The 27,894-nt window shown below is 47.1% G+C and overlaps 1 protein-coding gene across 6 annotated transcripts; it reads right to left on the bottom strand.

Annotated features, from left to right (window-relative positions):
- Nucleotides 1–77: 77 nt before the first annotated feature.
- LOC136494379 (pullulanase 1, chloroplastic-like) lies at nucleotides 78–27,369 on the bottom strand. Of its 6 annotated transcripts, XM_066490548.1 has the most exons (27): nucleotides 27,001–27,369; nucleotides 25,956–26,091; nucleotides 25,802–25,854; nucleotides 25,576–25,684; nucleotides 25,414–25,494; nucleotides 25,161–25,326; nucleotides 24,934–25,083; nucleotides 24,770–24,830; nucleotides 24,555–24,675; nucleotides 24,040–24,130; nucleotides 23,817–23,910; nucleotides 23,560–23,655; nucleotides 11,373–11,513; nucleotides 11,099–11,149; nucleotides 9,035–9,105; nucleotides 8,842–8,934; nucleotides 8,457–8,547; nucleotides 5,568–5,639; nucleotides 3,759–3,884; nucleotides 3,512–3,568; nucleotides 3,122–3,196; nucleotides 2,461–2,549; nucleotides 2,157–2,234; nucleotides 1,826–1,964; nucleotides 1,173–1,282; nucleotides 900–999; nucleotides 78–461 (listed from the first exon to the last, which is right to left on the bottom strand). In XM_066490548.1, exons 1-27 carry the CDS (start codon nucleotides 27,247–27,249, stop codon nucleotides 354–356), a joined length of 2,808 nt encoding a protein of 935 aa, XP_066346645.1. In that variant the 5' UTR covers nucleotides 27,250–27,369; the 3' UTR covers nucleotides 78–353. The 6 variants fall into 6 exon arrangements, 5 of the variants coding, with proteins under 5 accessions (XP_066346645.1, XP_066346642.1, XP_066346644.1 ...); XM_066490545.1 differs by having other exon boundaries at nucleotides 25,161–25,494; XM_066490547.1 differs by having other exon boundaries at nucleotides 3,789–3,884; nucleotides 25,161–25,494.
- Nucleotides 27,370–27,894: the final 525 nt, after the last annotated feature.

Genomic DNA, 27,894 nt, shown 5'->3' with positions numbered 1-27,894 from the left:
GCCATGGAAACTGGAAAGGAGGGTGGTTCAACGCTCTAATGAAATGTTTCAATGCTTTTGTACCGTTGCCATTTTGGATGGATGATGCAAGACTTCAACATCATTTATTTATTTATTTATTTATTTTGAGAGCTATACATTGCTTCTTTTTTCTTCCTGTTTTGGTAATCAGTGTCATACATATGGCAAAGCAAGCGCGCCTTGGCAACTTTGGCACTTTATTTTCATATATTCATATATAGCCAACCTCTTATTCCATCTATTTATATACTGTAAATGTATATAATGTACTTCTCTCCTATTTCATTCATTTACTTCGATGCCCAAATGCACTTGCTCGCGAAAGCCATCCATCAGCACCTGGGTTCAACAAACACTGCTGTTGTTCTTTTTGGCACGGTGAATCGACCTGTGGTGGCCTCGTAGGCAGACTGCCTGACTAAAGCATCTGATGAATTCACCTGAAATATTTCATATAAGAACCATTAGATATAAACTTTATTAACTTAGAGTTTTTACTGCTTCAGATCCATCTTTTTCTTCACACATCAATTTGGATTAATGATTAAATGGTTTATGAAAGAAACTGATACTCCAAAGTACAAGGTTACATTTCTCCTTGCAAATCAGTGCTTATTCAATATTACACACGATTTGCAGACCGAACAGTGTTCACATTTTTCACAGTTTTATTACACTGACAACAGAGACGCGTGGTGCAATAAAGCTGCAAATCATGAGACTCAATTATTCTCTATTCAATTTAACAGGAAATTTCACTTCCCAACTACACTAGAAAGTGTGAATACTGGAATGGGAGTAAAATCGTAACAATGGTAACAGAGCAATGCTGTGAGCCGTGACAACTGCCTATTGTTGATGAGAGTATGATTAGTTACCTGCACTGGATGCAACTGAAGCCCCAGTGATGCAAGATCAGGGATTTCTATAGACACTTCGTACGGACATACATTGAAGACTGCAACGACATAAGAGAAGCTGCGGAAAGTCATAAACAGTTAGCTCTTGCAGAGAACATCAAAAGATCTCCATAGCAGATACATAGAAGTGCAGAGAACTAAAAGATTGTAATTAATTTTCAATTTTCAGTCAATATAAAAAAAATTACATTGTCCAAGACAGGAATATAAATATATATCAATGCTGCTTACGTTTCATCTATCTGGGCCATCTCATGCCTATCATTTCTTGCATCTTCAACGCTCATGACAATAACTCCTGGAACCAAGGAGGGCCCTGTGTTGTGAAAGTGAACCCTTTGCTGAAACAAGATGACAGCTCGTGACAGTCAGTATGAGAGAAAGAGCCAGAGATCAAATAAACAAATGGTAATTCTTTTCCCCTCAAACACAGCTCATTATATTAAGAGGAAACATGCCATCCAAAACAATAGACACACAAACACATTACATGAACAAGACTCATGACTACAGCTAGCAACAGAACAACCAAAAACAGAAAAAAAAATCAAGATAGCAGCTTTTTTTTGGCGGCAGTTGGTTTTTATTAGTTCATTTGTTGTACCTATGCTGTGGATCTGAAAAAACAAATGTTACAGGAGGATTATTGTTTACTCTAATTTTCAGGAAATAATTGGTTTCCAACTGCATGGTGTTAGTTGACATACATTTGTGTCCCATTGCAAAGTATAGCTCCATGGCACATGAAATCTGTAAATTTTACTTGATACATAGATCAAAATTTGCATAAAGGTGGTTTATGCTTGTGCTTAGCAAGGAAAAGCTGCTCATCTATATGATAGCAGTACAACAGTCTGGTGAGGTTCACAAAGAAATCCATGTACCTCAATGTCACTTGCTGTAGTTAGACGAAAGAGAGGTGATGAGTATCTGATCTTCAGGATATCGACAAAATTGTCTAAGGCAGCAATAATGTCACATTTGGCAGGTTTGAATGACGGGTTCTCCAATCTTGGCTTCATCCTGAAAATTTTCATATTGTGATAAAATGGTCACTTGCTACTTTACTGCAAAATGGAAACAATATGATATATAACAACGATAGAGGAAGTGTTCACTTCAGCTGCAATAAATTAAATCACACGGTTATCCTGCATCATTCAAAAATAAATAAATAAATGCCCTATGAAGTCTCAAGAAGAATTTGAAACTTACAAAGGCCAACTCCCTTCATTCTTTTCTCTTGGTGGAAGCCCAACACCCCAATTGTTTGTTTCATAGGTGAAATCAATCCTTCAAAAAGGAAGAGAACAGAATATTTACCCTGTTTTACATTCTAAGTGATTGGGAAGCGTCCGTTCAACTTAAAATAGTTCTTCACATAGGATAAGAATTGAGAAGTTATGGTAATGACAAGCAATTGTAATGTTCAATTTAAAATTATCATCCCTGAAAGCAATTCAATTTTTGCTAGCTGGTAATTGCTGTTTGTGTCAAGATCCAAAGGCCAGAGCAATACTTGTTAAACCAATCACCAGAGTTATATGAATCTCGATCAAGCGACTTAGATCGTAGTATCTCATCGCCAGCATGGAAAAAGGGTATTCCCTGGAAGTACACATAAATACATAATGATACAAAAATGAGAAACCCATTCCAAATGCTTAAGTTATTGGTCAATGCATGAAAAGTTGAAAACATATAGTACATGGATATTAAGAAAACCAAAAATTTACATAATCAGCAGAATATGTTAGTGCTGAAAGCTGAAAAAACAAATCAGGTTAGTACAATGTGCCTCTGAAGGAGTTTAGCTAAGCCTCATAATATTTATAGTTTTGTGTCCCAATATTTACAAATACTAACATCCTAACAAAAGGGGTCTCATGTTTACTTACCCAAACGAAGTAATCTGCAATTGGTATCAGAAAACACGACCATTTAGTGATTCCATATGCAGCAACAAGTTTAAGGGTTTTTTTCAAACCAGTAGTAGAGCTGTGTACCATTATATTAAGAAGAAAAATAAGTTTAAGGTTTAGCTGATGCGACTACCACTATGCTAGATAGATCAGACAGGCCACACCACACATTTTACTAAGCAAATTATTTTAGTGGAAATTCAAATTCAGATTATCCATATTGAAAAACAAGTGATCAATAAAAACTTTCATAAGGACCTGAGATAATGCAATCATGCTTGTGGACAAATGATTTATCCTGCATCGCTCATCAATTGAGAGGTTCATCGGAGTCTGCACAAGCAAACCAAGGAAAAGCTTCAGAAAGTACCAGATCATGCCTGAACTAGAGAGTAAAATTGTTTCTGGAAAACTATATTGTCACATAAATAACATGATTACTTTACAAATATAAAGCATAACTTCAAAAGGTAGCAAATACTGCAAGCAGTCAAAAAAGTGTAACAAAACATCCACGGTAATCTGTCTTGCCAGTAAATGTTTTTTTGAAGAAAGAAAAAGAAAATGATTGATTGGCAGATTGATAATTGATACCGAACAATAAGTAAATTGCAGTCAATTTCCTGGATATCCTGATAAGTTCCATACCTTTAGACTAATAATATCAAATAGTGTTTCATTGTCATGAGCAGAGGCATAGTTGATCTGAAATCCAAGAAACAGTGGTATGTTTCAGTAACTGAATTTTTAGCAGAATAAATAAGGAAAAAAAGTAATTCAATTATGAAGGCCGTCCTAATCAGAAAGCATATTATGCTCCTCCAGAATGTATTCCTGGATATTCCAATTTAATATATACAGTTTTTTTTTTTTAAAAAAAAGTTCACAAATTTACTATTTCTATAGGGGATGAAGCATAGCCAACTGGTGAGCCATCGAAGGTGCGAATTTCAGATCCTTTCCTAGCTTCTCCAGTATGAGATATTAATACATAGTCCTTCAAATTGCCAGCTAATCCAATCTGCAAGGAATGCTATGCACATAAGAAGAAAGTTCCAAAATCGGCTCATAGTGATAGCTCTTGTTAAACAAAATTTAAAATTCCTCTGTTGATAAAGGAGTTCCTTCATGGACAAATACTGCAAATCTTTCTAGGAACACCTGTTTGTTTGGACTTTCTGGATATGAAAGACAAACATGGAAAATTCATAATATACTTGGTTGTAAGAAAGACTTAGCATATAATTGATGGAAGCAAACAGAAGACAACTTACAGAATAGGAAAATGAGAATTTAGAAGTTTTGGTGTTTTGCTGGAGCCTGAAAGCTTCAGAATTTATTTATTTTTTTGTCGTGTAGAGGGTATTGTGTAGGGTTTCTTTTCAGGTCGGATCGTGCTTCTGTTGGTGTCGCAATCTCATCTTACCTCCTAGGTGAGATAAGTAGGTCTCTTTGTACAGGGTTCTTCCCCTATTCTCTCTCCCTGCAATATAAAGGTATGCAGTTCTCCTGCGTGTTCGAGATTTTTTTTTGAGAATTTAAGGTAAAAGTCAGTTCAGGTGAATGTTCATAACAACAAATTTATGGTAAAAGTAAGTTCAGGTGAATGTTCATAATAACTTACAGGTATACATTTATACCACTTAGTGTCAATGTAAATACCATTTCGTTCTCTTTCACCATGAAATTTAGCATTAGCAAATCATCACTCATCATTATTAATTTCTTATTACAGCTGAACCAGTTACAAGGCTGCATGCACTTGCATCCAAAATACTAACTGTCACGGGCCTAAATACAGGTCCCCGAGCCAGGCTAAACGAGGCCCAGAGGAGGGCCCTGGCCGGTCACACCCTGGCCCAAGGCACCGCCAGGGGCGCGCGCGACCCGGGGGCGGCCTCTATGGCGCCGCCAGCCCCTCCCACCTGGAGGAGTCCAGATTAGATGGGAATTAAAGAGAGTTAGATGAGGATTAGAAAAAGGAAATAGAGTCTGTTTAGGAAAGGAGTCCAGATCTATAAGGACTCTACCTATAGATTGCTTGGAGGTCAAGTCCCCTAGGGACTAGAAATATAGGGGTCATGTAACCATTTGGATCTTAAGCAAGAATAGAGCATTGCTCTTCCCCTACCCCTCTCCCTGTCTATCTCTCAGTGCCTCTCTCCCTCTCTCCCTGCGCCTCCCTCTCCTTTCTCTGCGCCTACCTCCCTCCCTGCGCCATTCACAGCAGCCGCACCCCCCTCCCCTAGCAGGGCTGTGACACTAACTAATTAACTTTATTCAGCTTTGCTACATTTCGACATGACTGTTGCATTGAGGAAATCCATTTATGGCTAAGAGCCCAAGACATTACTTCTTTTCCTGAATTGTATCCATGTGGTTGCTAACAGAAAACCTCCAATTTTTCCTATAACAGAGCTGCATCACACATATGTAACAATCGATTCTACGATAGAAGCAATTTTTCATGCCCACTTGTATAGTAAGTTCAACATACAACAGAAAGTGAAGATCAGCAACAGATGTTGCAAAATATTGATCTCAAATATTCAATCTCTAGTTTTCTCATAGGCCACCATTGACAGTGTTTATTTATATATCCATGCAATAAGATAATACTAGTGAATAGAATATGTTCCCAATTAAATTGGTGCACAGGTAAATACCTAGTTGAAACTCAGCAAGCAGGAAAAGAAGAACCAACCTGTATATGGTCAGCGTATGTAGCAAGCGTGAGCCTTGTCTCTGTTTCATTGCCCTGATAAAATCCATTTGGCTGCAGAAAAGGATCAATACAAACTAATAAAGCAAATTGAATTTTGGAGCTAATCCAGTAAGATTTCAGATAATTGTTATCTTTTATCTTGAATGGCACAGGAGAGCTACGTGCTATTTCATTAAGAGAGACAGAGGTACAGGTGTGGGCAACTGCCCCACCCAGAAACACACCGGCTAGAAACAAAAACAACAGGTGCCCCCGACTAGAGGAAAACATAACCAAGGGGGCGGCAGCCTACCAACAGAGCCTAAAGATCTCGGGTGAACGACCTAATGAGCACACTCATCAACCACTGTTTGCACGAGACCCTAAAAGTTTGGTGAGGCTCCCTCAAAAACTTAGGCATTCCTATGTTTCAAACCATCCCAGGCGACTAAGATGATTAGAGAACACAATACACAGCCCTCTGCGGAGTTAGGAGTGCTTCTGATCGTGTTACCCCAGCATACGAAGAAGCAAGTTGCAGTGACTGGAGGTGCTACAGCTGCCATGGTAGGTTTCTGAAAACTTATTGTCCAGATCTGTCGAGTGAACACACAGGAGATAAGAATGTGCTGAATTGTTTCCTTGGGATCACAGAACGGACAGGCAGGCTGGTGGGGCAAACCACGCTTGGCTAGGCAATCGGCTGTCCAACACCAGTTATTGATCGCTAAACCAAAGGAAAAACTTACATTTTAGAGGGGCCCAGCTCTACCAAATTCTTTTTCTGGGACCAAACTTGATAGATCCCAGGAAGAAGGCTGCATAGGCCAATTTGCTAGAGTATGAACCAGATTTGGAGAACTTCCAACGGTACTGGTCAGTAATATCTAGTCAATGCCATCCACCAAGTCCCAAATATGCAGATACTCAACTAGCACCTGTGCAGTTAGAGTTCCTTTGATATCAGCCACCCAGGCACGATGGTGAAGCACCTGAGCTTACTGTCGGTTCTTGACAACCCTGTTGGAGATCATCTTGTGCAAGTTTGTGCAGTTAGGGGCCAATCCTGCTATTGTCTTTCCCTGTAACCAATGATCAGCCCAGAACCGTATCTGCTCACCAATTTCAGATATAGTTTGATAAAATATATCAAAAGCTAAGCATGAGAGTTTGTACTCTAAAATATTTTCAGCTCCATCGAGGGAAAGAAGATAGTAGATAGCTTAGTGGTTCAATCAATATCAATACCTAAAAATACTCTATACCTGAAGAATGCACGTCAAACCATCTGACAGAACTGGCAGACTAACACAGCTTAAAAACTATGCAAGCCATGGTACGAGAAACAAGTTTGTATGACCATGGATTGTACAAGTGGAGAGACTACCACTGCACCAGGCCTTAAAGGGTAAACAAGGAAATTGTTCTTGGCATATACTATTATAGTTTAAAACAAATTTGGTTCCAAATACTGCTGTTCAGAAAATTAGAGCAGTAAGTGCATTGTTCTTTCGAATAGTTTAATCGAAAGAACCAACAAGGTTTCGGATATAAGCAGCAATTGGCAGAGGAATAGTCATAGATCCGGCTCTTGGCGTGCACAAGTAAATGAGTCTTGAAAACAGTAAACTCTTATTTGGATAGACCTCAGGAGTTTTCATTTTTTTTTTTGAACGGGAAATACAGCAGGGGAAGCCCCCACTGTAGGATTTTATTTAATTTTAAAACAAACATAAACCTGTACAAAGAGATAGAATATACAACAAACCAACCAGCTGGAGGGCTGAGGTAGCTACAGCAGGAAGGGAACCGCCGGCCCAAAGCCAGGGAGGTCTAAGAGAGAAGATCTAAATAGAGGAGAAAAGCTGCACATTTGTCATCTCTCATTCTAAAAGCTTGAAGTTTGGCCTCTTCACAGAAGAGGTTTTTCCAAGAAGAGAAAGAAGGCCGGCCTCTATCAAAAATGAAGTTGTTTCTCTGCTTCCAGATATGCCAAGCAGCAATGATGAAGGTCTCCATGAAGAAGGGATTTTGGTGTTGCTGTTTTGACTGTATCATCATTTGAAATAATTCACTCTGAAGGTTCCAGTGGATTCCCAAGTGCTGCCAACATTCCTGGCTGAAGGGGCAGCTGAAAAACAGGTGATAAGCAGTTTCCTCAACATTATTGCTGCACAGAACACAGTTGTAGTTATTTCCCTCCAATTTGTGCTTTTTTCTCCTAAGGATGTTTCTAGTATTTAGCCTATCCATGAGCAGAAGCCAGGAGAACACTCTGAGTTTGTTGCAGCACTTTGAATTCCAAATCCAGAGAAAGGGAGCAGGAGGCTGTAAATTTTTGTAGGGTAGGTGGTAGAATCTAGATGATGTATAGTTGCTGCTCCCCCACAAGTAACTCCAAGAATCTTTAGTATCTTGCTCCACCTGAATTGTTTGTATGTATTCCTGAAGATCTTGATATTCAAGATATGCTTGTTCAGACAAGGGGAGATGAAACTGTGATTGTTTAACAGAAATTGTGACACAGAGATCTTCTTGTTCTTTGCAAAAGAGTAGAGCCTTCGAAAATTGATCTGCATGACATTCTCATTCCATAGATCTGACCAAAAGAGAACGGTTGATCCATCTCCAACTTTGCAATTAGCAATCCCTCTAAAAAGGTCGCAAAGCTTCAAAAAGGAGTTTTCATTCTCCTTTGTAATTCCTTTACTTTGTTTGGTTTGTACATAAACTTTTCTTAATAAAAAAATATGTGCCAAAGAGGGCAATATTACAGTTTTGCGAAACAAAAAGAAAAGAAAAAAGAAACTGCAAGATTATATGGAAATATAAAAGCAGCAGAGGTCTCATTTCTTGATAGGATATAATTATAAATGGCATGAATATTACCTCTAAGAACAATCCAGTAGAGAAACCTTGTTGTAGTGGATTCCCAAATGGACTGCCACCATTTATAGCATCACGGATTCTATCGTTGAAACTGTAAATATGGTAGTGGTATGGGATATAGTCACATTGCATAGATTAAAAGAAACTAAATACATAACAAAAAAAAAAAGAAAAGGAAAGATTCCAAGACAAGCTATTTAGTAGATAAACTGTACCAAGATGCTTTCTTTTTTGGAATGTTGATAATTCACTTTTTCAGTCCATTTTATGATAGTTAAAATATACACCGAAATTTGTTCTGCATGTCTAACAAGGCCAGCTTGTTTACAAGTAGCAAATAAAAGGTGGCCACTGAACATCACGAGTTTGTTCCAATTAAACTTACCTACCAATCCCAGTGCCACTCATATTAAGCTGGGATCCATTTATCCCACGTTGATTTTGCGCAACTTCACCGAAGTCCCATCCTTCACCATACCTGTGACGATGTAAATGTCTTAAACAGTTGAACATATGGAAACTGTGTGCCAATAACATTAAAACCGATTGCTCTGAGGCTCAGGAATCTCAGTCCTTACAAGTATATCTTTGAACCATCTACTCCATGCTCATCAATTGTAAGGCTTTGAAGAGCCGATTTTGCTCTAATCTGTGTTCAACAAGCAGGATTGTTTTCAAGTATATAGTACAGTACACTAAATTACGAAAAAGGGAAATTCAACTGCCCACAGACATTCTGTGCAACAATCCAACCTCATTGTCACATGTCGCAAAAAAGCTAGTAACATTTGGTTTACTCAATAGCACAAACTGTTCTTTCTCTCAAGTTTCTAAAATAATATGAACAGATGCATAGATTTAGCTTTTTGGTATTGAATTTCATATACTTATTGTTCCATCCTTGTTAAATAACAAAAAAAAATGGTTTTCTCCATATTGACTGACATGCTAGACATAGATAACTGAATACCTAAGGCAAAACATATCACCCACCTAAGCTACAAGGTACAAAATTCAGCAACTAAATCCACAGCCTGCATATTGATATTTGCTGTATTTTTGTCTTAAATATACCTTGCTGAAAGAAACTGAGGTGAGAATTTCATAAAGAATTTTTTTTCTGAGAACGTGCTTAAAGAATATTTATTAGGTCCAGTTAGATCAACTCCAGCGAATCAATATGCTGAAATCAGAGGTTAAAAGGAAATTATTCAAATTGTACTCCCTCTGTTTTCATAATTTCTGTCGTTTTGGATGGCACGATCTCTAAAACATAGATTTGACTGATTTTATATAACAACAACAACAACAACAACAAAGCCTTTTAGTCCCAAACAAGTTGGGGTAGGCTAGGGTTGAAACCCAGCAGAAGCAATCAAGGTTCAGGCACGTGAATAGCTGTTTTCCAAGCACTCCTATCTAAGGCTAAGTCTTTGGGTATATTCTATCCTTTCAAGTCTCCTTTTATTGCCTCTACCCAAGTCAACTTCGGTCTTCCTCTGCCTCTCTTCACGTTACTATCCTGGCTTAAGATTCCACTACGCACCGGTGCCTCTGGAGGTCTCCGTTGGACATGTCCAAACCATCTCAACCAGTGTTGGACAAGCTTTTCTTCAATTGGTGCTACCCCTAATCTATCACGTATATCATCGTTCCGAACTCAATCCCTTCTTGTATGACTGCAAATCCAACGCAACATACGCATTTCCGCAACACTTATATAACAATATTACAAAAAATCAATAAGTCGTTTTAGCTTTTCTAGATACATAGGTTTAACTATATCTAGGTGCATAGCAAAAGTTATGTATCTAGAAAAGCCAAAACGATTTTACATTTTGGAATGGAGGGAGTACTTTTCAAAACTAATCTATAAATGTTTTCTTTGCGTCTTCAAACTAAATATTAAAGTTCTAAAAAGTTGACCTCAACCTTGTTCAAAATGTCAGGAATATGGAACCATAGGGAGTATAGTTTCAGTGCCACTAGAGAACAACTTCCACAAACAGCTATTACAGTATTCTCAAGAGACTTTTGGTTCTCCCTCCTGTTGCGCTTTGGTTTTGCAGCACTTGCTCCTCACCCTTCTGACCAATCATTTGATAATTGGTGGAGAAAAGTTGATAGTGCTGCTAGTGGAGATTATAGGTTGGGTCTGAATTCCCTAATCATTTTGGGAGCCTGGAGCATCTGGCGGCATAGAAATGATTGTGTTTTTAATGGGGCAACCCCAAATGTTAACTTGGCTCTAGCTCTGGCTAGGGAAGAGCCTCATTGGTGAAGCCTAGCAGGAGCCAAGGGAATTTCCCTGCTCTCTGCTGGAGGATCAGTCTAATGGACTGTTGTAGGGTCGTCTTTTTGTCTTTCTTAACCGGTGATCCAGTGTCTAGGTAGTGGTGTGTGTGTGGGTGGGGGGTGGGGGGTTCGGGTCTATGTATGACTCTCTTTTTCTTCTACTAATACAATGATACGCAGCTCTCCTGCGTGTTCGAGGAAAAAAAAACAGCTATTACTAAGTGAGATTTGACAAGATTAATGCAAATACTTGTACTAGATCATGGGGATCAAACCAAAAGAATTATTTCGGTTTAACCACCAAATCATCATGATACTTAATCCAGTCTGAAGGTGAGCTTACTTACCATTGTCTTTTTCATGATATGTCCCATTAGATCAAATCTGAACCCATCAACCTAGGGCAACAACTATACAATCATAAATATAGATAATAATGAATAATAGGTCAGTGTTAAAAGACATGCTACCACTAACACAATTTTTTTTGGCCAAAAAAGAAAGGAGAGAAGCAGCATGTTGTCATTAACTCATTAATATATTTCCTGTGATTCTACACAAGATCATCTACATATTTCCTGTGATTCTACATATGTATGATATTTTACAATTACGACTCACTTTGTAATTTACTGCCCAATTCAGAAGGTCATCCACGATTAATCTATCAACCATGAACTGCTCACTTGCTGTATTGTTCACAGCTGCGCTGTTCTCAATCTGACCGTTAGAGTCCCTTCTAAGGTAGTATCCAGGTACGATCTGTAAATATCATCAACAAACAATGATTAGGAATAAGGATACATGAAGAAGGTAGCACATATGTCATCTTTTTTGTCAAAAAATGGATGAGGAACTTTGAGATAACCGACAAATGTATATGTTAGAACTATAAAACATATTTCAGGGTGTAGAGACACACCTCACACCCAATATGGGTGGGTGACCTTCATATATATAGCCAATATAGCTGGGTATACAAGGAATACAATCAAGTATACATAGCAGGTGCTAAACATAGCTAATCACACATGGACTTGCCTAATACCCGCCTGCAGTCTAAGCGGGAGGATCCCGGATGCATAGACTGGACCTGAACTCAGTAAATAGCTATACAGGAAGGCCCTTGGTCATGATGTCTACGAACTGGTGAGAGGACGGCACATGAAGGACCCGAACTTGGCCCAAGGCGACCTTCTCACGGACGAAGTGAATATCAATCTCAATGTGCTTCGTGCGACGATGATGAATGGGATTGGTTGTCATGTAGACAACGCTGACATTGTCGCAGTAGACAACCGTCGCCGAAGCAATGGGAACATGGAGCTCCTGCAGGAGCTGGCGCAGCCAGCAACACTCGGCCACCACATGAGCAACAACACGGTACTCTGCTTCTGCACTGGAGCGGGAGACCGTGGTCTGACGCTTGGAGGACCAAGAAATCAGATTGTCGCCGAGGTAGACACAATAGCCGGAGGTGGAGCGCCGAGAGTCTGGGTAGCCAGCCCAGTCGGCATCGGAGTAGGCGACCAGGGACTAAACAGAGCCAACACCAATGTGGAGGCCGGAGGAGAGAGTGCCCTTCAGGTAGCGTAGAATCCGCTTGATCATCGAGAGATGTGGCTCGCGGGGATCATGCATGAAGAGGCACACCTGTTGGATGGCGTATGCCAAGTCAGGACGGGTCAGCGTGAGGTACTGGAGTGCGCCAGCAAGGCTCCGGTACGCGGACGGATCAGCAACAGGGGCACCGGCGGTGGCAGAAAGCTTGGCATGAGTGTCAACATGTGTCGCCGTAGAGTGACACTCAGCCATGCCGGCACGTTGAAGGAGCTCAACAGCGTACTGTCGCTGTGATAAGAACAAGCCGTCGGCGGAGCGAGTGACGGAGATGGCGAGAAAGTGATGGAGTGCGCCCAGATCAGTCATGGCAAACTCTGAGTGGAGACGCCCAATGATCTGCTGTAGAAAAGCCGTCGAGGACGCAGTAAGTACGATGTCGTCAACGTACAGAAGCAGGTAGGCCATACTGGTCCTGTCTTTGTAGACAAAAAGGGAGGTGTCGGAAGCCGAGGCGACGAAGTCGAGCTGGCGAATGTATGTCGCAAAACGCTGGTACCAGGCTCGGGGAGCCTGCTTGAGGCCGTAGAGGGAGCGCTGCAACAGACACACATGATCAGGAAAAACAGGATCGACGAAGCCTGGGGGCTGCTAGCAGTAGACGGTCTCCTCCAGATGTCCATGGAGAAAAGCGTTCTTGACGTCTAGCTGATGAATAGGCCAGGCGCGTGAGGCAGCAATGTTGAGGACAGCCCGGATGGTTGCTGGTTTGACCACCGGGCTGAATGTCTCGTCGTAGTCGATGCCGTGGCGCTGGGAGAAGCCACGAACCACCCAGCGAGCCTTGTGGCGGGCGAGGGTACCATCGGAGTGGTACTTGTGCTTGAAGATCCACTTGCCGGTGACCACGTTGGCGCCGGGTGGCCGGGGCACGAGGCACCATGTTCCGTTGTCGATGAGCGCCTTGTACTCCTCAGATATGGCCGCACGCCAGTTTGGATCAGCCAAACCGCTACGGTAGTTGGAGGGAAGTGGAGACGAAGTGGTTGTCGCAGAGAGCCCCACATACCGCATAACCGGTATGGCCCCAGACTGGGTCCGCGTGATGCGTCGTTCCTGCTGTACGGGAGGTGTCGAAGGAGCTACGGACGCCGTTGGCTGCTGTACAAGAGCAGTAGCCGTTAGCTGCTGTACAGGAGCAGTAGCCGGCAGTACAGGGGCCGGAGGCTGCTGAGCAGATGCAGTAGCCGATCCTGGTGCTGTAGAGGATCCGTCATGCGCCCGGGGACGGCGGCTGTAGACAAGCCGGATGTCCCGCGGGAAAGCCGCTGGAGGGGCAGCCACTGGAGGAGCAGCTAGAGCCGGGGTAGCCACTGGAGGAGCAACTGCTGGTGGAGCAGCAAGAAGTACAGGGCCGTGGAACAAGATGGCGGGGTCGTCAGCCAGCTCCTCAATAAAACTGGGATGTGACGGCCCAGCAGCAGAGGGCAAAGGTGCAGGGCGCACCGGCACTGTAGTACCTGCAAGCAAAAAATCCAGGTCGCTTGGCGAGGACCTGGAGGGGTAAAGCCCGAAGGGAAAACAAGTCTCATCGAAGACCATATGGCGAGAGATGATGACGCGCTTAGTGGCCATGTCGAGGCAGCGGTACCCCTTGTGGGAAGATGGATAGCCGAGAAAAACACATGCTGTGGAGCGAGGAGAGAGTTTGTGGCGAGCTGTGGCGGTCAAGTTCGGATAACAGAGACACCCAAAGACACGTAAGTGGGAGTACTCGGGAGGTTTGTTGTGGAGGAGAGTATATGGAATGCCGTGGCGAACAGCGGAGCATGGACGCCTGTTCAGAAGGTATGTGGCTGTGGCGAGCGCCTCAGCCCAGTACTGAGCAGGCATGTGTGCATGGAGGAGCATCGTGCGACTGATGTTGTTCAATGTGCGAAGAAGACGTTCAGCCTTGCCATTTTGTGGGGAGGTATATGGACACGAGAGGCGTAAATGAATACCACGGGAAGCAAAGAGAGTATGGAGGGTATTGTTTACGAACTCAGTGCCGTTGTCGGCTTGGACAGCTTTGATGGCAAGGCTGAATTGAGTGTGGACATAATTGCAAAAAATTGCAATATGTATGGAGACTTTAGATTTGCGAGTGAGGGGAAAGGTCCAACAGAAATGAGTAAAATCATCAAGTAAAACGAGATAATATTGATACCCGGATACACTTGCAACCGGGGATGTCCATACATCACAGTGAACAAGTTCAAAAGGCATGGAAGTATATGAACTGGAATCTGAAAAAGGGAGGCGCACATGTTTGCCAAGCTGACAAGAATGACATAGCAGTTGCTCTACTTTATTACAGCCGATGGACGCATTACGACGAAGAATGTTGATGGTGGCGGAGTTGGGATGACCAAGACGGTGATGCCAGAGGTCGGTGGAGATGGCAATGCTGGTGTGTGGAGCGGAAGATGCGGCAGGGAAGGTGTAAAGATCACCAGCACTATTGCAGCGAAGCATCACGCGTCCGGTCGGGATATCCTAGACAGAAAAACCAAGAGCGTCAAATTCTATAGAGCAGTTGTTGTCCCTAGTAAATTGACGGACAGATAGCAGATTGCACTCTAGAGATGGGACAACTAAGACATTATTAAGATGAAAATTGGACGTTGGTGTATGAAGAACAGACTTGCCACGACATGAAATAGGAAGATGTGCACCATTGCCAACCGTAATGGAAGAGTGAGGAGGAGGATGACGAGAGAGGAGTATACCATCTGAGGAGCTCATGTGGGAGGAGGTGCCGGAATCCAGGACCCAGGGATGCTAGCCCTGGAGATGCATCTGATTGAGTGCAGCGACAAGACCATCCTGGTTCCACATGGGAGCTGGTGGAGAGACGTGGAGCGGCGCAAATGTCGTGGGAGGCTACGGAGGAGCGAAGGCCATGTGAGCCTGAGGAGGAGGGGCGCCAAGCACGCCTGGGCGCCAGCCGGCCTGCTGAGCCGAAGGAGGGCCCTGTGGCGCCCATGGATTGTGTCAGTCGCTGAATTCTCACTCTTGGTAGTAAGAGAATTCTTACTCTCATCGAGAGAGGATGACACTAGGAGTTGGGGCAATTTTCTTGTCTATTTCTCACACAAGCTCACACAAATGCCATGCCAACCCAAGGGGTTGGGGTTACATATTTATAGGCTGCTAGCCAGCCAAGCATATGCCAAGATGCTAGTCTAAGATGCTAGTCTAAGATGCTAATATGCTGTCCTAGCTAAGATGCTGTCCTCTAGTCTAAGATGCTGTCCTCTAAGATGCTGTCCTCTAGTCTAAGATGCTGTCCTAAAAACAGAAAAACAGCTACAAGGACCATGACCATGTGAGCATCATAGCCCCACAAAGACCAGCCACACATGAGACTTATCCATCATTCTCCCCCTAAGTCTTGTGCGTCGTCTTGTGGGAGAGTTGAACCATCCCGGTCCTGGAGCAGAGCTCAAGGAACTTGATCCTCCCAAGGGGCTTGGTGAGCAGGTCCGCAAGCTGGTCCTTGGTGTTGATGTAGCTCGCCTTGATGCTCCCTTCCTCCAAACAGCTTCGGATGAAGTGGTACCTCACCCGGATGTGCTTGCTGCGTTCGTGGAACACGGGGTTCTTTGCCAGGGCCAGAGCGGACTTGCTGTCCACCCTGAGCTCCACCGCTCTAGTGTCTCTGCCGAGGAGATCACCAAGCAGTCGAGCGAGCCAGAGCGCCTGAGTCGAAGCGGTGGAGGCCGCTATGTACTCGGCCTCGCAGCTGGACAGGGCCACCACCTGCTGCTTGACCGACTGCCAGCTAACAAGGCACTTGCCGAGGAAGAAGAGGATCCCGCTCGTGCTCTTGCTGGTGTCGATGTCGCCGGCGTGGTCGCTGTCGCTGTACCCGACGAAGTGTGCCGCCCCAGGGCACCTCGGGTAGTAGAGGCCGTGGTCGAGAGTCCCCGCAACATAGCGGATGATCCTCTTCACAGCCTGCTGGTGCTCCGTCGTCGGTCGCTGCATGAACCGACTAACGTAGCCGACGGAGAATGCCAAGTCCGGCCGTGTGTGGGCGAGGTAGCGAAGGCTCCCCACAAGACGCCGGTACTTCGTAGCGTCCACCTCCTCCGTCGTGCTGTCGCGGCTCAGCTTCAGCCTCTCCTCCATCGGAGTAAGAGCTGGGTTGCAGTCGGTGAGCCCAGCTAGCTCAACGACGCGCTTGGCGTAGGCGGTCTGTCGAAGCGTGATCCCAGAGTCATCCTGGTGTACCTCGATTCCCAGGTAGAAGGAGAGAGGCCCCAGGTCACTCATCTGGAAGGTGGCCTTCATCTCTTCCTTGAATGCCGCCACCTCCGCATCCTTGGTGCCGGTGATCACCAAGTCGTCGACGTAGACACCCACCAACAGGGCATTACCTCCATTGCCCCGTCGGTAGATGGCCGCCTCGTGCGGGCTTTGCTCGAAGCCCATCCCCTTTAGCGTGGAATCCAGCTTGGCATTCCACGCCCTCGGTGCCTGCCGCAAGCCATAGAGGGCCTTGCGCAGGCGGAGCACCTTGCCCTCCTTGCCGGGGATCGCAAACCTCCTCCTTCAAGTCGCCGTTAAGGAACGCCGACTTGACGTCCATGTGATGAACACGCCAGCCCTCCTGGGCAGCTAGCGCAAGGAGGAGTCGCACGGACTCCATCCGTGCCACGGGAGCAAAGGCGTCGTCGAAGTCGACCCCCTCCTGCTGCACGAAACCTCGTGCCACCAAGCGAGCCTTGTGTTTGACGATGGCACCGGCTTCATCCCTCTTCAGCTTGTACACCCACTTAAGGGTGATCGCGCGATGACCACGAGGAAGGTCAGCAAGCTCCCAGGTGCGGTTCTTCTCAACCGCATCCATCTCCAACTGCATCGCGGCGCGCCATGCCGCGTGTCTCTCGGCCTCTGCGAACGACCGAGGCTCGCCGTCGTCACACGCAAGGTGCAACTGCGCCTCCAGGTCCTCCAGGTCATGAGGCACCAGTCCCGGCACCAACTGGTCGCCGAGAAGGTTCTCCATCGTACGGTACCGCAACGGCTCGCCGTCGTGGTACGCGTCGATGCGCTCCTCGTCGTGAGAGAGCGGAGTAGCGAGCTCAACCGGGCTATGCTCGACACGAGCTGGTGTTGGAGTAGACGTGCCCGGAGAGGTGCCTGTCGGTGCTGGAGTGCGTGGCGTTGCCGGCTGTGGTGAAGCCGGCGAAGAACTCATCGCAGCCGAGGTCCTGGCTGGAGAGCGTGGAGCTGTCGGAGTAGCAGGCGCCGGGGTCGGTGGAGGCTCGGGGACTGGGGTAGACGCGCTCGCCGAAGAAGAGCTGCCTACTCCCCCAGCTCCCTTGAAGTGGAGGTACTCGACAGTGAAGTCGTCGTAAGTCGGAGCCGAGCCATCGTCCACCGCCTTGTCCCACGCCCATCCTCGCCCTTCGTCGAACACAACGTCGCGCGCCGTGCGCACACGCTGTGTCTTCGGGTCGAGGATGCGGTAGGCCTTCGAGCCCTCCGCGTAGCCGATGAACACTCCCGGAGTGCTCCTGTCGTCAAGCTTGCTGATGTGGCCAAGCTCCTTGGCGAACGCGAGGTAGCCGAAGACCCGCAAGTGGGAGACCGCCGGCTTGCGCCCATGCCAAGCCTCGTACGGCGTCCTGCCGTCGAGCGCCTTGGTAGGCGAGCGGTTGAGGATGTAGACGGCCGTCACCACCGCCTCTCCCCAGAAGACAGCCGGCATCCCCCTCTGCTTGAGGAGGGCCCGAGCCATCCCCACAACCGTCTGGTTGCGCCGCTCGACGACGCCGTTCTGCTGCGGGCTGTACGGCGCGGAGTAGTGGCGCTGAATGCCCTCGTCAGCGCAGTACGACGCGAATTCAGCCGCCGTGAATTCGCCGCCGTTGTCGGTGCGCAGCACGCGCAGCTTGCGGCCGCACTCCGCCTCCGCAGAAGCCTGCGCGCGTCTGATGGCGTCCGCAGCCTCTCCCTTGCTGCCGAGGACCATCACCCACATGTAGCGGGAGAGGTCGTCGACGAGCAGCAGGAAGTAGCGTCGTCCTCCCGGTGTGGCCGGTGTCACCGGGCCACACAAGTCCTCGTGCACGAGCTCGAGCCTCTCCTTGGCTCGAAAGCTCGCCTGCTGGGGAAAGGGGAGTCGCCTCTGCTTCGTCAACACGCAGACGTCGTAGAGCTGCTCCACATGGTCGAGGCACGGCAGGCCTCGCACCATCTCCGTGGCACTGAGCCGCTTCAGGGCCTCAAAGTGAAGGTGCCCGAAACGCTCGTGCCACTGCCACGCCTCGTCGTCCCGACGAGCAGCGAGACAGAGGGGTTGTGCCACCTGCACGTTAAGGACGTAGAGTCGATTTGCGCTTCTGGATACCTTGGCAAGAAGGCGACGACGACGATCCCAAATCCTCATGACTCCGTCCTCAACCACCACGCGCGAACCGTTCTCATCCAGCTGTCCCAAGCTGATGATGGAGTTCCTCAACGCGGGGATGTAGTAGACTCCGGTGAGCAGCCTGTGCTCACCAGACACGGCGGTGAAGATGATGGAGCCGACGCCCTTGATCTCCACGCCGGAGGCATCCCCAAACTTGACGGAGCCTCGGACGCTAGAGTCAAGCTCGGTGAAGAACTCCCGTCGACCGGTCATGTGATGGGTGGCGCCGGTGTCGAGGCACCACCCGTCAGTCTTGTCGTTGCCGGAGCTGTCGCCGAGGAGGGCGTGTGCTTTTGGCTCGTCAAGGTGGAGGAGAGCCGCTGCGGCCGGTGCCGCTGGAGGTAGCTCGATGCTGGCATGTGCCATGAACAGAGCCGGCTCCTCCTCCTCCGCCTGTGCGACGTGGGCCTGGCCGCGTCGTGGCTGTCGACAGTCCTTGGCCCAATGGCCAAGCTGGCCGCAGTTGCGGCAGGCGTCATCTCGTGCCGGCTTGTGCCTGCCGGCGGCGCCGCCCTGGGCGCCTCCGCGGGCATCACCCTCGGCACGTCCTCGCGCCCCGGCCTGGGCGTCTCTGCGCGCCTTGCGTGGCTTGCCACGCTTGCGGCCGCCTGTCGCGGAAGAAGGCTCCCCCTTCCTCCGGTCACCCTGGCTGGCAAGCCACTGCTCCCGAGTGAGAAGAAGCTTCCCGCCAGTGGTGATGGGCCCTGAGAGGGACTGTGGCTCATCACTATCGACGACCTTGAGGCGACCTATCGCCTCCTCGATCGACATCGTGGAGAGATCCAGCAGCGACTCGATCGAGCGAGCCATCTGCTTGTACTTCTCGGGGACGCAGCGGAAGAGCTTTTCGACAGCTCTCTCCTCGCCGTAGGTGTCGTCGCCGAACTGCACCATCTTCTGCAACAGAGTGTTGAGACGGAGAGCAAAGTCATCAACGTCCTCACCTGGCTTGAAAGCCAGGTTCTCCCACTCCTTGCGAAGTGCCTGCAGTGTGGACTTGCGGGCGCGGTCGCTGCCGATGCGTGCCGCAGCGATGGCGTCCCAAGCCTCCTTGGCAGTCCGCTTGCTGGTAAGCGAGAACTGCATCTCGGGCGGGACTGCAGCGATGAGAGCATCCAGCGCCCGTCGATCTAGGTCGTAGTCGACGTCGCCGTACCGGACTGCCTCCCACATGTGCCGCACCTGGAGCTTTACCCTCATCACCGCAGCCCACTCGACGTAGTTGGTCTTGGTGAGGGTAGGCCACCCACCGCCAGGACCGACGTCCCTGACAACAGCCTGGAGCCCGTGGTAACCACGGTACCGATCCGGGGAGAGAGAGCCACGCTGCCTGTGAAGGCCGCGCTCTCCATCGACCCGTCGGTACCGATCCGGGGAGAGAGAGCCACGCTGCCTGTGAAGGCCGCGCTCTCCATCGACCCGTCCGCCACCGTTGCCGTGCGCGCCTCCTCCAGGAGCGCCACCGGCGCGTCCGCGCCTGTCTGGGCTGCCGCCGCGCTCGTGGGCGTGCGCGGCTGCCCCAGGAGCGCCACCGCCGTGCGCGCCTCCTCCAGGAGCGCCGCCAGCGCGTCCGCGCCTGTCTGGGCTGCCGCCACGCTCGTGGACGTGCGCGGCTGTCCACTGTGCCGCCCGCGCTCGCGCTGCCTCCCTCTCTAGCAGCTCGAGGTCCGCGTCGGCGGTGTCGTCAGCGGAAATGGAGCTGCCGATGCTGCCGCGCAGAGCCTCGACCTCCGCCACCGCCGCACGCGCTGCATTCGCCGCCGCCGCTGCTTCCGCCTCCGCTCTAGCTGCTGCCAGCTCCGCCGCTGCTAGCCTCGACGCCCTTGCCGCCGCCGCAGCGGTCTCTGCCGCCGCTCGCTCGCGTTCCTCTGCCGCGGCAAGTTCGGCCTCCTGCCGACGCCGCGTGCTCGAGGCGACCGAGCGCTGAGACTGCCCTGCGGACATGACGCGCTACCGGGGGGCTGCTGCGTGGGGAGAGGGCTGCTTCAGACGAGCTGGGAGAGGAGTGAACAGGAGCGGCCGGAGGAGCTGCTGCTGCCAACAGCTGGGGCTGTTGTGGGGCTGGGAGAGAAGATGAGCAAGAGATGCTCAGGCTACAGGATAATACGGCTCCGATACCAGTTGTCAGTCGCTGAATTCTCACTCTTGGTAGTAAGAGAATTCTTACTCTCATCGAGAGAGGATGACACTAGGAGTTGGGGTAATTTTCTTGTCTATTTCTCACACAAGCTCACACAAATGCCATGCCAACCCAAGGGGTTGGGGTTACATATTTATAGGCTGCTAGCCAGCCAAGCATATGCCAAGATGCTAGTCTAAGATGCTAGTCTAAGATGCTAATATGCTGTCCTAGCTAAGATGCTGTCCTCTAGTCTAAGATGCTGTCCTCTAAGATGCTGTCCTCTAGTCTAAGATGCTGTCCTAAAAACAGAAAAACAGCTACAAGGACCATGACCATGTGAGCATCATAGCCCCACAAAGACCAGCCACACATGAGACTTATCCATCAGATTGTAGCAAAGCCAGGGGCCCATGGGGAGGTATTGACCAGTCTGGCCAACGCCGCCACGCTGCTGCGCAGAGCCGCTATTCCAGCGCCGGCCCTTGCCCTTGCCCTTGCTGCCGCTGCTGTTGCCACCGCCGCCGCCCTTGGTGCTGCCGTAGCCGGTCACGTGTGGGTTGAGTGGACCTCCAGAGGTGGCTGTGGCAGCAAGAGCACGGCACCCGCCCGGGCTGGTGCAGCCAGAGCCGGCGGTGGTGAGGAGGGCGGTGCTGACGACCGTCTTTTCGTCATTGGCGAGACGGAGCTCCTTTAGGGCCAGCATGTCATGGGCCTTGGCGAATGTGGGAAGGACAGCGGAGTTGGCGATGTCGTCGGCTGTGTTGGAGAAGCGAGGATTGAGGCCACGCAGAAGGGCGAGGACGAGCTGCGAGTCCTGGACAGGATGGCCGACGTCGCGAAGAGCGACGGCCTTGATCTTCAGCCGCTGGCAGTACGCCGATATGGTGCTGTCACCTTGCACCATGGAGTGAAATTCGTTGAGGAAGATGGCGCGTGGTTCCCGGTTGACGCGGAAGATCCCTTCAATGGCCACCCACAGATCACGGGCGGTGGGATCGGCACCGTCCATGGCGAGGTCGAGGACGGAGTCGTCGACGGAGCCGGAGATCTAGCCCCGGACGCAGCACTCCGCGGCATCCCACTGAGGATCATCAGGACGAGGGGGAGCAGAGCCATCGATGTGGGAGCGAAGGCCGAACTTGCCGCACAGCGACTTGAAGAAGAACGCCCACTTGGAGTAGTTGGATTGCAGGTCCAGCGTGAAAGGGATGTGAGACTTGACATTGACCGTGGCGTAGTTGTGAGCCACGATCGGGGCAGCAGCGCCGGTGCTCATGGCAGCCATGGTTGGGGTGCCTGTCGCGGGCAAGGTGCCGACGCTGGTGGCCGAGGAGGAGGAAGAGGCCATCGGAGATGAGAAGGGGAGTAGAACAGCCGGTGAGGGTGGACGGGCGCGAGGGAGACGCGCGCGTTGGGCTGCTGCGCGAGCAGGAAGGGTCGCGCGGGGGAAGGTACGATCAGGGAGAGTCGCACGGGAGGAAAGGACAGGAAAGTAGGATCTGATAGGCTGATACCATGTAGAGACACACCTCACACCCAATATGGGGGGGTGACCTTCATATATAGAGCCAATATGGCTGGGTATACAAGGAATACAATCAAGTATACATAGCAGGTGCTAAACATAGCTAATCACACATAGACTTGCCTAATACAGGGCCAATGAACAAAGCAATCAAGGGGCAAGCATTTCAAATACCTGCCATTTCTTTGTCCAAAACTATAGTTCACCTATTTCTTTCTACTGGTATACAACATAGCATCCAAGGAAAGCTATTAGTATATATTTTTATAATTTATAGGTCAGTGGAACATTTTATTAGCTTCACAGAAAGGACACTTTGGTTTTTTGAGGGGAAGAAAGGACACCTAGTAGTGTTCAGTAAACCAAAACTATTTTCAATGTCCCAAGCTCGAAAGAAAACTTCACTAATTTATGTAATGTAATGGTTTTTTATCTCAACTACATTGTAAAAAAAAAAGGTTACTATAGAACTAGTTAAGAGAAGTAACTTCAATTGGACATCAGTTAACCTCTAATATGTATAACTCTAGAGTAGGACCAATTTCAATGAAACAATAGCAGGGCCTTCTGGGATCCAGTTTCTTGAGAAATAGTTTCAGTTTCAGTTTCTTGTAAGAAGTGTTTTTTTTCTTGTTGGGTTTCTGATTCCTGGAAATTTGTTTGGCTAACTGGTTTCTCCCTTGCACTGAAAAAATAAAAACATTTCAACTGGTTTCTGTTTAAAAACATCAGGTTTGCATCATTTGGCAGAATTTCTGTGGTTTATGCCAACAAACTCAGCCTAAAAATCCTGCAAAACAGGCCTTTTTTATGTCTTTAACTCTGCATATGAGAAATGACCTGATGTGATCTTGTGAGGCCCAATGGCCCGTTTGGTAGAGCTCTGGGCGGCTCTGGCTCCGGCTCCTCTGTGCACGGAAGTGAGAAGCCTCTTTTATCTCTCCTCTCAAAATTAACTAGGAGCCGGTGAAGACACTATTTCTGGCTTCACCCGCTTTGGCTCCATGTAAGGAGCCCGGAGTCGTTTGGAGCAATTCTAAACGGGGCCTAAGTATATTTAATAAAGATTAAGAAATACTTTTTTATTTGGGATGGTTACGGAAAAAAAGAACATAACCAGAAAACATGAGGCAACCTTGTCAAGAACGGAAGTGATGGCAAAAGGGCCACTTGAGTATAGATGATTGTATACAACATCCATGACAACTCGAAGACCTAGGCGATTCAAGACCTGCACTTCAAAGTTTATCATAAAAACATCTGTTATCCTGCAAAGTGCCACATTAAGCACACAAGTCCTTCCTCCATGCATTGCAATTGCAGGAATAGGATGAGTGATGCAAGTTGCAACTGTTCATGTAAGAAAGTTGAGTGATAGAAAGAAAAGCTTACCTGCACCATCTGTCGGTACTCAATGATACGACTTGGACCATCTGGGTTACTTGCATAGCTTCCTTTCGGAACCCCCCAAAGCACAGGATTATACCTTTTAGTTGTATGTGACCATGCATGAGAATAGTTTGTGGGCAATAACATAAGAAACATAACATTCATTGTGATACATTAAATATTGCATGTTTGACAAGCAAGAGAAATGAAGCAAAACAATAAGTACCCCCAATTATAAGGGTCCTCTTCCTGAATAGCCACAATTGCAGCTTGTTGTAAATCTGATCCTGGAGGGAGTTTTGACAGTTCAGCCTCATCTGCCAAAGTACATAAAAGTTCTGTAGTTACTCGAACAACAATAACCTTAATAAATAAAATAAAAGCACACAAAATGTAGCTGATGGAGTCCAGTTTAATCGATTGAAAACTTATTGATAGTAATCATAGAAAGCTATGTATGAAATAAAAAAAAGGAAGATACATGGAACCATATTAAACCCTAAAGAGATGAAATTTCTTTGATTCAAAACGATACGTTATGAGGTTTACATATATCTTAATATTCTAATTCATAGACCAGACTAAAAAGCTTGGGTTCTGATTTCTTAGCTATTGTAGAAGTTAAAAGTAAATGAATAGCATGCAAGACGCAACAGTGGCATTACCATCTTGATTCTTGAGCAAGACTGCAAGAGATTTACATTTGCCTGGTAAAACATAGAGAAAGAGATGAATCTTTACCAACACATTTCCAATTGTTCTTTATGTCATCAACACCACCAAACTGAAAGCTTGGCAACAAATGGACATGAGTCAAACCGGCATCAGATAGTTTCTTTAGGTGTTCTATGCCTGCAGAATCCTGTATAACAAGTTGTAGAATGGGTCTAAGATGCCTGTTGATGAAATAAAGTGGTGAAAAATCTGAATTTTCTGTTAATTTAACTGTAAATAACCTGACATGTAAATGCACAGAATCCTCCTCGAAAATTGCAGTCCACTGTGCTATCATGGGCACTGTAATAAAAAAAAATTGACAGCAAGCAGAGGGCTCAATTCTGTGTATACTAGCATGCATAGATCCATCCCACCAAATTTACAGTCGCAGAGAACAGTTCACCTGAAATCACGAATGTGCAATTCATATATGCTTATGTCAGAGAAGGAATCAAGCTTTGGCTTTTCAGCCGCCAATCCATCCCAGGCAAGTGGTTTTAATGTTTCATTATTAATATCAACCAACCAAGTCCTTGTGCTATTTGCAGAAAGCCTGGTCAAAATAACAAGCATTAATGTCTTCCTATTTCTCCATGGCTAGTATCATGAACTAAGAAAAATGCACTTTACCCTCTAGCATAAGGATCAGCGGCTAAACATTTCTCAATGTTTGCTGTAGCTGGATGATATACTGTGACTTCATATAGATAATACCGGTTCTCCCAGTTTCTTGGACCAGTAACACTCCAAACACCATTTGACTCGTTGAGTTGAACTGTTTCCAGAAAAGGGCCAGCTGGACCATCATAGAAGTTCACACTTACATCCTGTGCTGTAGGAGCCCATAGGTACATACTCACAGCTTCCTCACTAAAAATAGTACCAAGTGGTCCAGTGTAGGCGAACATGTCATCCAATACTCCAGGTAGTTGCAACCCAGTAACATCTTGCCTGTTCCCATGAGCTGCTTGTAACAATACATATTGTCCTGATGAAAGTTTTGGTGAAGGTATTTACAGAAAAGGCAGCATAGCTTAGACATTACCATCAAAAGAAGCAACAGCAAGTTGACATTTCACCAAGGTGGCAACATCAACAGAGCTCGGAATTCTAAAGGCTCTATAAGAGATGATAAAAGGGAATTTCTGGGTCACCTGAAGATAGTGAAATGGTACTCCAATGTTAGAATATTGTTTGGAAAAACAAAACAGAAAGAGGGACAATCATAACAGGAACTGCAGCACAACAGATAATTACAATAATACTCGTACACTGGATGGAAGTCCGTCATTTTCTGGTTGCAGCTCAACATTGGAATCATAACCTACCAAACCAGCAAGAATTGTAACGTTAATGAGGCTCAGGCTGTTACTATCGTAATCAGTTGGTGCATGAGTTTACAAGGCACCTGTTGATGGCACCTACCTTCAATTACCCCACTTGACATGCACATTGTAGCATTTCTGCTTGCATATAAAAAGAGAGAAGTTTCCTGATCACTGACATCCCATGCAATCAAGGATCTTGTCACCCAGTAAGCCCTCGCATCCAACAAGAACCCCTGCAGATGCAACATCAGCGTTTGACCAAAAGAACACTAAGAAGTTAGAAAGCAGTATCAAACAAACAAAATACTAAAAAATCCTCAGTAGAAGGCTTTGAGTGAGCTGCAGACGTCATTTTAAGAGCAACTCCAAGAGACTTGGTAAAATTAGATGCTAAATTGTGAGATTTAGCCATTATGTAAAATAGAAAGCCCATCTAAAATGTAGAGTTTTACAACAGCCTAGCTAAATTGGAAAACACAGATAGCAACGACTCGCTAGGGAAATATGGCCAGCGGGAAAAATGGAAACAATATAGACAAGCTGTTGGAATCCTTTTTTGGAGCACAATAGCTATAAATGGCTTCACGAATACATTTACCTAGTCTGTTTGGAGTTGCTCTAACAGTGGGGCCAAATCAGAAATAAACAATCCATGGTAAAATTTTGTGCTCCAAAGTTTTGGGCAACAACATGGTCTGAAATGTGAGACTTGGACCGATAATTTCCACTGAAGACACTAAAAGTTCAAATTCTACGGAAGTACTGTCCAATCTTCTAGACAAATGTACACATATCATTCCCATATGCTGGATCCAAATATTTCACAATGTTCAAAGGAAAACCTTCCAGTTTTCGTAAAAGTTCACTGGTTTCCAAATGTATGCCACTCTTAATGACAATGACAAGTGGACCACCATCATTATCCTGCTGGTGTTCGTGCAGGTGGAGCACCTGAAGAGCTCAGGATCAGATCACCACCACGAGCTCACTAATGGTGGATGGCGTTCGTGTGACTACCATGTGCGCCCAACCAATACAGGTTAAGGGGTAATGGCGTAATTGTTGGCATGGGCAAAAAGGTAGCCCAAGCGATAATAATTGCGTAAACTCCGCAACGTGAGGAGCGGCAGTGGCGGCCGGACCTGGGTGGCCTCGGCGAGGCCGAGGTCAGAGCCGGCGCCCTCCTCCCCCGTCGCCATGGGGGCCCTCGGCGCGACGGGACGCACCCTCCGGGGCCCGGGTGCAGCGGCGCGCGCGGAATGCGACGTCGGCGGCGAGGATTGCGGTGTCCTCGATCTCCTCGGCGAAGCTGACGACGGGGCTGTAGCGTCGGCGAAGCGCGGAGGTGGCGCGAGCAGGAACGAGGGACCGGCGTGGAGCAGCATTTGCATCGGCGTATGGATTCGGAGGGAGAGAGAAGAAGGCGGAGAGGCCAGCCTCGTAATAAATACTTGATTTATACAGAAGTGGACAAACTGACAAAGAGAAACGGAGGAAGAAGAACTAGAAGAGTGTTTGTTTGGCTAATAGCTACCGTGACCATCTTCTCTCTTATCTTTTTCTTTTCATTTCTATACATAAACCCTTTCCTATGTTTAATTCACACTTTCGGGTCATTTATTCTTTTTTCTTTTGTTTTCTTGTTATATCTTTTGGCTCCCCTTTGTTAGTATTATATGCTTTATTAAAAGATTTTGACTCATCGTGAACCAAGATGTGTGTTTATTTTGGGACGAGGAGGATATGTATTTGCATAGCTGGGAAGAGGAACGGACTTAGTTATAAAGACAAGAAAGAGGAGCCAGTAAGGTATCCAGCTCATTTCCTTCCAACCTCAATGTTTTTCATCTGGCATGTCTTCGCGTGTGGTTTTCATATTTTCTAAAGTTATTAGTTTCTCGTCTTTTCTATACATTTAGTCTTCATATCAACCACATTATGAGAACAAAAGATTGATCAATACATACCTCATGCTAATGGTTTCTTTCTTTGTGCTACCGTGTGGACAAGGGATAAAAGGAGTGTCTAATCATCTC

The sequence above is a fragment of the Miscanthus floridulus genome, chromosome 11, assembly GCF_019320115.1.
Source record: "Miscanthus floridulus cultivar M001 chromosome 11, ASM1932011v1, whole genome shotgun sequence".
In the NCBI taxonomy this organism is placed as follows: Eukaryota; Viridiplantae; Streptophyta; class Magnoliopsida; order Poales; family Poaceae; genus Miscanthus; species Miscanthus floridulus.
Note: the sequence above shows the minus strand (reverse complement) of the source record. Positions and strands in the feature narration are given on the sequence as shown.